The sequence below is a fragment of the Falco rusticolus genome, chromosome 14, assembly GCF_015220075.1.
Source record: "Falco rusticolus isolate bFalRus1 chromosome 14, bFalRus1.pri, whole genome shotgun sequence".
Classification (NCBI taxonomy): domain Eukaryota; kingdom Metazoa; phylum Chordata; class Aves; order Falconiformes; family Falconidae; genus Falco; species Falco rusticolus.
In genome coordinates, this window is record NC_051200.1 from 2,747,669 (window position 1) to 2,759,865 (window position 12,197).

General features: G+C 39.9%; 1 protein-coding gene across 1 annotated transcript; it reads right to left on the minus strand.

Annotated features, from left to right (window-relative positions):
- Positions 1 to 691: 691 nt before the first annotated feature.
- Positions 692 to 11,519, minus strand: LOC119157202 (ras-like protein family member 11A-like). The gene is made up of 4 exons (XM_037407838.1): positions 11,180 to 11,519; positions 9,750 to 9,806; positions 7,315 to 7,397; positions 692 to 3,379 (listed from the first exon to the last, which is right to left on the minus strand). Exons 1-4 carry the CDS (start codon positions 11,322 to 11,324, stop codon positions 2,912 to 2,914), a joined length of 753 nt encoding a protein of 250 aa, XP_037263735.1. The 5' UTR covers positions 11,325 to 11,519; the 3' UTR covers positions 692 to 2,911.
- Between the last annotated feature and the right edge of the window lie 678 nt (positions 11,520 to 12,197).

Genomic DNA, 12,197 nt, shown 5'->3' on the forward strand with positions numbered 1-12,197 from the left:
CCCCACTCTCAGAACTTTTTTTCCTTTTTGCTTTTAACTTAATGTCAAGTACCTTCTCTCTAGAGGTTTAATTTTAAACCTTCAGTAGAATACATGTTTTTCCCTGGCAGCCTGAAGATTCTAATTCAGGATCAGGTTTTACATGACTAATCTTTGATTTTTACATGATTATTTTTAGGCACTTAATTCTATAGCATTCTCTTCTCCCTGCTTTTCATGCTACCATTCTCCTTCCTCAGCCTTGCTTAGCTTCAGCGGTGCAGTGGATTGTTCTGGTGCTTGAGTACTGCACTGCTAATAACACTGCTGAGCTCTATTGTGTTCTGTAGATGGTATGTCCTGGCTTAAAACCAGTATCAAAGCTAGTACAGGATTTGTATTGTTGGTCAATGAACAAAGGAAATACTAAAGTTTCTGTAGCAGAATAAATGTTTGCCACATGTTAGCATTTAGGAGAAGACTTAAATGTTTCAATATTTTTTGGCCTTAGTTAAAATGTAGACTCTTTTTTTCCCCCACTAGTGCCGCAGGAATGTGGGAATACTTACTTTTGTAGGAGTACAAATGTAGGAATACTTGTGTATACAGGGTCTATACGGTTATAAGAAGGGGAAAAAAATATATTTTTAGTCTAGTATAAACAAGGAACATTTAAAGATGTGAGATATAAAGGAGCCATTTTATACAGCACTCAGGAAAGACCTTGCATGTTTTTATTAATCACTGTTAAAAATAAAACACTGACAGGTTTGAAAATTGTTGAACATTCTTCCCAAATAAGAAAGGAATCGATCTGAAAGAGTAAGTTGCAAACAAATTTAACAAGCTAGAATACCTAATTCTCTTAGGCTTTTATGAAAACAAATGTTGTCAGCAAATTGTCTTCAGCAAATTTAGCCATTGTTATACAATACTGGGATAGTAAAATATTGAATTGTTATTCAAAATCAGTGATTATTTTTCCAATGTAAACAATTTTCAGTTTGTGTCTCACAAACTGCTCTATTTCATGTTATTGAATCTTTAGATTCAATATTTGAGCTATGGTATTAGTAATTTAAAATACTGCAATTCTATGCTAATAAATGTCATACCAAAGTGCCTGCAATGAATAATGACACGGCTCAAACATGAAATTGTTACTTAACCATAAGCTAAAGTAGAAATCCTCTGATATTGAGTCCCTGTTTGGATGATCTAATTTTCCTTTTCCCTTCCTACTACTACTTGAAACTAATTTTAAAAAAAGGTGCAGTTCTTTTGTGTGAATAGAAGAATTTTAAATTAATCAGAACAAAAGACATTCTCAGATGACCAGCTGTGGAAAACAATAAATAAAACAGAAAGTGAGCTGTAGATAGAGCAAATCCAAGTGATAAAGAAAATCATGGCTAGAGTTGTCTAACACAGGGATAAGAAAAATAGAAAATACATTTTCAAGCCCTGAGCTATTTGCTGCTCATAATGAGTAAAATGTTGATTTAGCTCAGTATTGACAGCTGAAACTGCAGCTGGGCATATTTTTCTAAATCCATCAGACCAGGGTTTTCCCCTTCTGTATTCCTGAGTGCAAATCATTGAGCTTTACTTCATTTCATGGTCCTGTGAATTGCTCATATGGTCTGTTTAAAGAAGATTGTTGCATCATGACTTTTACATGGTCCAACCCAGTTTCTTTCCACTGTAATTGAGACTAGAATGATGGATGTTTCGGTCGTTGTTATTGCTACCATAAAACAGGCCAGCTCACAGGATACAGCTTCAAATCCCTTTGTACTTGCTGAGACACAATGCTTTGAGATGCTGCCAGTGAAATATGTGTTGATAGACTGGTGATTTGGATGCATTGCGAGGTATTGATAAAGTCTGTTCTTAAGGCAAATAACAAATTGACGAATTCCTGAAGCCAGAAATTTCAGGCATCATAAACCGTTTTCTTCTTAAAAAAAATTAAGTGATTTAAAAAAATCTGATTAATTAAATATACTTTATGCAAAGGCCTTGTTTCTTTAAAACAGCATCTTGAACTTGAAACCTAACTAGTTTGAAAGAAAAAAAATTACATAGTTTTAGGTCACCTCCTTGCTCTTGATTAACACAGTCCATTTTTTTGCAGGTTTTAAACCACCCTTCTCTGTTTCTTCCTCTCTCATTACCATGTAGGAAAGCTACAGGAAAATGAGAAGTATGCCATTGAGAAACTGACTACAAAATGCTGCTATAAGTATGTATTTTGCCCATATAAACACTTTCAGAAACAGTCAACGTGTTTAAAGAAAAATAATCTGAAAAAATAGTGATTTAAAAAAAACCAACCCTCCCTTTAAAGAGACACTAAGGCGAAGCTTGCATATGAACAAATCTCTCACCAGGTTGCTGAGAACACTTTCAAAGCTGCAATTTAAAAGCTTTCAGTTACTGCTTTTCACTATTTGTGCTCTTCATTTACTTTTTGCCTTTATTTTCCAATCTTGTGACTAAGCAAATTTGGTAATTTTTTCTTGCTCAGTATAGCCCAGATTGCTTTCCTCATGTCTTGCTATAGCTTGTTGCCTATGTTTGGAATACAATCATCCCCAAGATAAGTCTCTTCTCTTAAAAGTGGGATTTAAGTATTTTTATTAATAAAATCCACATTTTAAGCTTAAACTATTTGACTGTGTCCTTTTCAAAAAGGAAATAATTTGGGACAATCTATTTTTTAAATCACAGTTTCTAAATTCTTGCCCCTAAGAACAAATTCTGTCAGTTCCTTTGCTGAATGAACATGGGATTTTTAAGGAAGATGTAAAGACAAAATCAAAAGGCCTCTCACACAACCTGATTGCTGAATTTCGGCGATGCCCCTTATTACCAGCTTATTTTCTTGCCTTTTTTTCAGGGCTGTGGAAAACAATTTCTGTAGGCTATGTCAAAGTGTAGTGGCAGATTTCCCTTTGGAAGTCAGAGCCTGTTTCAAACGTCTCTTTAAGTCCTGCATATTTGGAGACTTGGGTCGGACAAGGTGGAGGCCTCTTCGTTTCTCTCCATTGCAGCTCCCAATTATCCTGCTGACCTCCTGGCAAAGCTGCTGGAAGGCTTCATGCACTCCCTCACAGTTCTCCCGGGCTGAGACTTCATAGTAAGTACCTCCCAGTTCACTGGCCAGCTGGAGCCCTTCTTTGGAGGACACCTGCCTGGCTCGCAGGAGGTCTCCTTTGTTCGCCATCAGAAGCAGGGGAATGTTAGCATTTGGGTGAATCTTGCGGATGTGCTGGTGTAGGGGACGGATGACTCGGTAGCTCTCATAGTCTGTGATGGAGTAAACAAAAACGAAGCCATCTGCCCAGTAGATTGAACGGTTTATCTGCTCTTGGCAGCATATGCTGTCAGTGTCATCCTGCCGTCAAAACCAAGAGGTGTGAGATTAGAAAACTGAGAATAGGGAGCAGACAGAGCAAACAGTCAAACAGCACTGTTAGCTACTCGCAGCTTTGTTTTAATGTGTGGCTGTTTCTTGGTGTACAGGCAGACACCTCTGACTGCCGAGGAATGTACCAGACAGAGGAGAAATTTCCACTGTGTCAGTAACATATTACAGGTAAGCATTAATGTGGAGTAGAGAGGGCTCAGAGCAAAGTGGTTAAAAATTAAACAACCAAAATACTGATATTGAAAAGTTTGTTCTGTATTCTGTTGTACTAAACCAGTGTGACAGAAACCCGTGATTTTACTGTGGATAAAATTGTGATGGGAATGGTAAGAGCATTATAAAATTCAGCAGGCTAGTCACACTACTGCAAGCAAACGGTTGTCCCCCAAAGTGTTTTTTCAGGGCTTTTTCCAATCCTGCATTCAATGTCTCCATGCATGGGGATTCTCACTAACTGTGTTTGGTGAAGTCTGACAGGTTTTTCTGCCATGTAGGTCTCCAGATAGTCAAAGGCAAAGTTACTTCAAAAAAGCCATTTGTTACAAATAACCTATTATTGGAACCAAAAATGAGGTGGAATCTTATTGCTCATTTGTAGAGCAGCATTGCATTTGTATTATTCTTTTGTTTGTTCAGTCCATTACCACCACTCCTACTCGGACAGCCATAGCAATCACCACTGTTGGGAATATAAAACCGAATACAATGCTGTGGGGCTGGAAGAGGGATCAGCTCACTTTTCAAGATGAAGCTATTTTCAGCTAATCCACTACTCTTATCCATGCTGGTGTGCAACCCAACCAGATAGGGAGATCACTCTGCAGTTATTGCCAGTATGCTTGGTTTGTAAGAACTGACATTCCTGTCACTATTACAGGCTTTCTGGAACTTTGTAATTTCTTTCATATCCATCAAGGCACTAAGCATATTCAGTATTCAGCTCTTGATGAAATTGGTAGGAATTAGAGGCTTTTGTGCATTTTAGGGGGAGCTCAAACTTTTATTATTATTATTGCTAAATTCTATTCAAGAAAACTTCATCAACTTCAGTAAGACTATTAGAACTTATGTTCCATTATCTATCTATAGAACATGTATCTGCCATTCACATTCATTTTAACAGAATTTGCATGTGCTCAGCAATCTCTCGAAACAGATCACTTTTATTTAGACACCTAAATATGAATCATAAAGCCTAACTTCAGGAAACAGTGGTGGAAAAGAATGATTAAAACTGATCAGTTCGTTTATGATAGATCAAACAATAAAAAAAGGACTACTGTCAAGGGTCAAGGTGAGGAGAAAGAAGCAGGATTTCTGAAGGCTCAGAGTATAAATTAGGCTTACGGCTTTCAACAGGAGTTCTGCTAACTCACTGCCCTTTGCAAATATTTCAATATTGCCCATAGAGACATGGGCTTATCATACCTAGTAGTTCTTTGCCCTTGCCTGCTTACAGTAATGCTAAATCCTGTTAGCAGTGAAATGGTTTAACAGATGCTCTTATCACTCCTTTCCCTCCTCAAAACCCTCAAACCCAAAAACCCAACAGAGTTGCACATGGAATGAAGAGCGATCCTTCCTAGCAGCCTTGTTTATAAGGTTAATGAGAGCAAACTCAAACCAGGACAGGGCAGGCTGTGGGAAGAAGGGCAATTTGCACTGTTGGTGTCTGGGTTGTATCCAATCTGTAGATAATTAGCCAGCCTTCATGTCCTGCTAGCCTCTTTTCACCAGCAAACTCCTTTCATGGAGAAAAAGAACTAATTGCTCTGGCAAGCGTTTGAAAATGTTTTTGGAGAAGGTGTACATTCAGAGAGCCTTAATGAGCAGAAATTCTCAGTTACTCCAGCTAGGCCCACCCAGTAGTGAGACCTACGGATAATCCCCAACGGAATGCTTTATTCAGGAAAATCAAAGGCTAATGGGCTACTTTTAAAATGGAAATCTCTGCTCTAGAATGAATTTTGAAACACACTGTCATTTGCCATGTGTAGACCAAGCAGTGATGAATCACCTAACAAAACCAGTTATCTGTTTGCTTCTGTTTCTCTCTTAAATATTAACATTTCCAGCGTGGCTGGAATCCCGAGTGATTCCACATGAGTTCCTCCAGAAACACTATACTCAGCCTGCAGAGTGTAAGAAATTCTCTTCCTTAAGGATTTTAACAGAAAATCCAACCTATTCTCAGTCTTAGCAAGGCCTGTTAAGGAACAGTTCCTTCAAATTATTTCAGATACATCATTTGATGCAAACAGACATACAGTCCAAGATAAGTGTGTCTCTGGGAACTACTGAAACAAGACAGACCTTTGACTGGGACAAAGAAAATGAAGCTCCTTCCTAACTAAATAAAAATCATTGCTAACTAAGAAACCTCAGCTGTTGGCATTACTAAATTTTGCGGACCTCTGGCTACAGTCACAGAACTATAGTGCACAGTCTTAAAACAGGGAAATTAGAAAATAAACATATCTGGTGTGAAAGAGGGAATTAAATTCTTTCACGCCCTCCTTTCTCCACTGGGACAGAAGAGAGAGGGGATTCCCTTTGTTAAGTGTTTATCAGGCAGTCCCAATTGTACCTAATCACCACCCACAGCTGCTCTTTGCCTGTCCTCTCTGAGCAAGCTGGCACAGGGCCTTTGTACTTTTAAGTCCCACTTGAATATTTGGAGGGCTTCCATAGCAGCTTTTGTTTGCTTTTTAGTGTCCAGAGTAAACGAGGGGTCCTCTCCTCTGCTCTGTGCACCCCCAGCAGCAGCAAAGAGCGCGGAACTTTGTCAAAGTTTTCCCCTTAAATCTACTTCCAGTCATCAGAGAAGATGGAAATGGAAACTGAGGCTGTGGGAGCTTTGCTTAGCCTGTCCTGTAAACTCAGGATAAAGCAGGTCTACAGCACAGAAATGAACCCATGCACACATGGGTCTGTGCAGACAAAACACTGTATATAAAGCTCTGCAGGGCTAGCCTGAAAGAGGATGGGTGAAGGTGGGGTTCCCATCCAGACATATCTTTGGCCAAGTCTCAGCTTAGGCTGAGGTTAAGGCCAAACCTAGAACTTTAGGTTTGATGGTGACAAGAGCATACCTAATCTTATCATGATTTCTCGGTTATTCTATAGGAATTATTACCCTCATGAGATTTCCACCATTCATGTAAAAATAAAGTTCATTGCATTTCCTGCTGCTTTGACACTACTTTCACCCTCTTGTTCCACATGTGAAGCAGATCTTCCAAAAAAAAAAAAAAAGACATCTTAATCTTAAATCCTGCTTGGAAAAATATTTCTAGAAACAGGTTCCTAGTCAAATATTAAATCTAAAATATCTAAAATACTGATAGAAAGAGGGGTGTGGATAAATGCTAACACCTTAAAAATAAGGAATTAATGAAACAATTTAAATCACACACCTACGGAAACCACAGAAAAGCACCCTACTTGGAAATACAACTGCTTGGAGGCCTGTCCCTTTGGAAAGAAACAGCTTTCTAGAGAAGGCAGATTCTGGGTCTGTGGAATGGTCTGAGTCAGCTGGGCCTCTAGGCAGGTGGGTTTTCTGCCATGCAGGGACAGAAACCATTTGACAGGAAATAAAATTATTAGGTAGTTGGCAGGAACAAGCCAGATTAGGATTTTACTGCTATTTAGGCTTGGGATGCAGTAATGTGTTTGAAATGGATTTATGTTAATTTTTATTTACTCTTAAAGGAGCCTGATGTAACCTTTTCAAGGGCTCATTTTGGTGGGGCTTAAGGTACCCCATTAGTCTTCATTTGGGTTTGAGCCCAGGTATTTTTCTGCCAGTAAGTGGAGTGAGTTACAGATGGAAGTGCTGGCAACAAACAAGAGACAAGAATTGTGTGGTAAAGCACTAATGCACTGAGCAGATGTTTTACCTCCAATGAAACAAAGGGAGTATCCTGCACCTGCAGAGAGATCTGTTCCCCATCTATGGTGAACTTCCTTGAATACAATGCACCTGGGGGAAAAGTAAGATTATGAGAGTGAGTGACTGTAGCAAAGAAAGAGTACATAAAGGCAAAGTGGAGCTGTCAAAATCCAGATTTTTGAGGCTTATGGTAGGTAGTTGGTTATAGAAAAGTGAATGGCACCAGAGTGGCTGTGTGGCTGGTTACTTAAGTAAAGGATGTTTTAAATGTGTTCCTAGGATGGTACCTGGGAAAGGTGGCACTTTATATTGAATCAAATAGTCAAAGTGGGGTGCATAAATCCCATTCAGGTTTTCAATCCATATTGTTAACTTATTAAAATGTGGACTGCATATATTCTTAATCTCAAACCAGGATATCCAGGTGTTGTCTGTAAAAGGAGTGAGCTGTTTCCTATTGCAGTTTTCTGAAAGCTTTTAAAAAAGGAAAGCATTCTAGTTTTGGATGCAGAGTAAGTGACTATATACAAATCACCCAGTTGCTCTTTGGGATTTGTGTGACCTTAGCCGTACAAAGTTTGGTTGAAATCCCCAAAGACTGGACATTTTGAATCTGACTTCTGGTTCTGAATGACACATATTCAGGGCCAAGTGCTAGTTCAAACCATTTAGGACTGATCCAGCTCTAATAAAACCATTGCTATTCTGGGTTTGAACTTTATTTTGTTACTGGAGTGCGGGTTAAGTGACAATTAAAACTTAAGTTTTGATCTTATGAACTATCTGTGGTTGTGATAAGGACAGCTTCAGAGACTGATGCCATCATCAGTTTTCTTGAGGACTTAATACAAGATACATGGATATGTGAAGAAATGCTATATCCACAGCTGTATTCTATCGCCTTTCAGCCTTATCCAAATGCAATTGTCACTGCAGCATCTAAAACAAGGCACTTCATCTCAAACACAGAGAAATCCCATCTATTGGAGGGAATTCAGAGTATGGAATTCAGATTAAGAGGGAAGTCAGTCAGTCAGTGACAATAATGCCATCACTTCTGAAATTCATCTTTGGTTCCACGGAACAGGTCTTTTTATTCCAGTGAAAAAGAATTAGCTCACAGGAACATTTGCAATACATGGGAATTTAGTATGGCAAAGTTTGCAGCTGAAGCCAACATTATCATATTATGCTTTAATACTGACTGAGGTGATCTAGCCCTTCTAAGATTTTTTTTTTTAAAAACAGACCAGATTTTAAGCGGAAAAGATACTGTTTTAAGGGGAGATACTACCCAACCGTGAACCAAGACCAGACAATGTTACTTTTCCTGTTCTGTAATGCACTGCACAAAAAGGAGCAGGTACTTTCAGATACTGACTGTGCTCTGCCTTATACTCAGTTGAAGGAGAAGCATGGTTGAATGATCACAAATACACTGCCACCTGTTTCTTATTTCTGGCATATTTCTTTCATCTACAGCATGGCTGTTGGGCTGGTAGCTTAATGAGAAAAGCATGTGGTTCTCAGCAATGTCTCTGGCAGCAATCCATTGCAAAGCTCAGAAGTCTAACTTGATGTACAGTCTCCCATAGAAGAGATGAAAGAGAAGAGAGAGAAATAGGGCAGTCAACCATCAAGGTTACTTAGGGTCAGTGAGAGGGAGCTGTAAGGAGGAGCTTTTCAGATTGTATTTCATCAGACAGGCAGAGATCAAAGGTGTCTTGTACTGACATCTCCTTTCCTAACTCATTATTCTAAATTCAGTATGCATCTCCAAAGTGAAGCGATCACTGCTTAGAATCCTGTCCTTTAGCAAAAACTGTGAGGTGGCCTATTTTGGGGATGTGCTAGTAGGTATGAGCATGGTGTACATAGATCCTTTCTACAACACTGGCCAATACAGTTGGCACTTCCTTGGAATAGAGGCTGTGAATTAAACAGTTCACACGAACACATCCTCTGAGGTGTCAGGAATAAACAAGAAATAAGCAGCTTGTATGGTCACTTTGCTTATCTTACAAAAAGAAGATTTCAATTTGGAAATCTGCCTTGTCATAAAAGCCACTGAAAAAAGGATCTGAAGTGCCTTTTACGCACTTTGGAATTCCTCTGGCTTCTCTGGGCTTGCAGAGAGAGCAGCATTGGGTTTCTGTGGTTTTGTCAATAGGCACGTTGTTCCTTGAGTCTGCATTTTAGTATAGGTATGTCCCCAAGCAAACCTTTTATTCTGATCCTTTTCCATCAAGTTTGGAAAAAAATAGCTAAAAGGATCATAAATAATGAAGCTTTGATTTACTGCTTTCATAGCTTGAGGCTATTAACTGAAAATATGCACCTTATGGACATCTAACACTGCTTGGCTTTCCTGTAATATGCACCAGTCACAAAATAGAGTACATTTCAAGCTATCTGCAGTACTGCAGTAGAAAGCAGACTCACCAGTATTAGCTTCATAGTCTCCAATAAATCTCTTTGTGAGAAAGCGCACAACCAGGGCTGTAAAACAATGAAAAAAATATGGGCCTTTAACGTGAACCAAAATCAATCTTTGCAGAACACATAATATCTTACTGGAAAAGTTAGTATAATATGAAACCAAGTTAATCTCTGAATTGCTCAAAGATTATTCTGCAAATGCTTCTCTCAGCACTCACAGGAAAAGATCTGGGGCCAGACTGTTATACCTGATGCAGAGTTTTTTGCAACTTAGATTCAGTGTGGCTATTCAGTGTAGGATACGGAGGTTTGTTTGTTGGGATTGCAGGTATAACAATCTGACCTTTGGTTTGAAATAGTTTAGAAAAAGAGTAACAAGTCAGTAAACTGAAACTAATCCCAATACCAAATGTAAGACCTCTGTGTCTTATAATAAGTGAGGCTGATGAATGCAATGGTTCTTCCCAGCCTTAATAATCCTCAGTCCTCCTCATGAAACCCATTTGTGATACCTAATCACATCCAACTAACAAACTCCATGCATTCTGCACACGTGGGTCATGCTGCAGCACCCTGGGCCTTCTTATTCACCTTAACCTGTGTGCTTTCTTACACTGTTGGATGAGAACATTTTCCTTTTTCTTGATCTTGATTACATCCTGTTGTGGCAACAGTAACTTATATTCCTGTAGTGCTTTCATCTTAGCAGATTCCTAATCATTTGCAAAACCATTTAGTTAATACCTAAACGAAAGGATTTGTTCTGCAAGCAACTCTATCATAGATTTCATTTAAAATAACATTTTTTTTCACAGTAGATACTAGGTCACCTCTTTAGCACTATTAAGTAAAACTGACTATGCAGTTATCTTCAACAAACTATTTAAAAATAGGATGAAAATGTGGCTGCTTCAAATCCAAAACAATCAAACATTTTACTTGAGTCCCGTGGAACCTCAGATGTAGTAAAACAGATCTGGCCTTAATAACTTCTGAAATCATGTACCATACAATAGTGCTTGCTTTACCCTCTTCTCCCCCTTGAAGGATAATACAGGAAGACACATCTTGTACATTGTTATTTGTACACAGAGCATAAAACATTTGCAACAGGAGAGTAAAAATGATTAGCCCCATTTTTGGGCTGTGGAAATTTAGACACAGTTAAATAATTTGCACAAGACCAGGTGGAATAATTTGTGAGTATGGCGCAACTAACACAAGTGCCCTCTCCTCTCAACTGCCACCTCCTGTTGGCTGTTCACACAGAGCTACGGCAAATCTGCCTCACAAATTATTCAGTGCACTTTAAAAAAAAAAAAAGTAATGCAACAGATAAGAGTTTTTACAGCCTTGGTTCTACTGTCTGAGCTGCATATGAGCTCGTAAATAAAGCAGCAAGAAAAAGCGTGGAACTACACCTGTGGACTTACCTGTCTTGCCAACGCTACTGCCACCCAGTACCACGAGCTTGATGATTTTGTTGGGCACGCAGTCTAATACAGGATACTCTGGTATGGGGAGCAAGAGAAAGTTAGTGGAATACTGTGACATAGTATCCTGAGAGATGAGACGCATGCCAGAAGTGAGAGCTGTTCAACTCCAGTAGGAGTTGGGAGAGAAAAGAAGGAAAACAGCGTCTCGGTGTCTGTTCTTGGCAGTATATCCTTGGATGGAGGAGCCTTCTCATTTCATTGAAGTAGCTTTCCTGGGGAACGTTAGAGCGACTGGCCTCCTCTGCCCGATGCCTCTGCTCAGACAGCAACTCTGGAAAGCAGGAGGGAACTTTTTGATCAGCCCCCGTGCAAGCTGACTCCTCCGCGCGCAGCCAATCGGGACTGCATCCGCGACATTCCTGCAGCCGGGCACCGCGTGCCCCACCAGCCCCCTCCGGTTATCTCCCACCTCCTGCTCCGTCTGCTGTCCCTTGGCTCTTGGCTAAACCGAGATTCTTCTGGTTTACAGTCATCACAGCAGCGTTTTCAGCGAGGTACAGCCACCCCCATGCTCTGCTCCAACACCACTTTGAATAATCCCGTTCTGCCTGTCTAGTTTCTTTGCATTTTCAGTTGGCTCCAGCTCCATGCTTTGTTGTTCTCCCTGTCCTATTGTGTCCTGCAGTTGGGCCCCTTCAGAGCCCCGAAGCTGATGGGACACTCCTCTTCAGGAAAACAAACACTTTCCCCCCCACACCCCCTGCCGTGGTTTGCAGGCAGCTGTGGGTTATTCCAAAATACTAGCTCACGTATGTATCCTACAGGACACATTTAATCTGCTGGTTTATACATGTTGTTAGTCTTAATGGCCCTCTGGAATGTGGGTTAGCATTGGGTTGGGACACTGCAGTTTCTCCAAACATGGAAAAGTGAATTCAGGGCTGGCGACAGACTTGGGAAGGACTTGGTATCCCTCAGTGGGGTGAGCCAGAGAGAGGGAATGAAGAAAGAATGA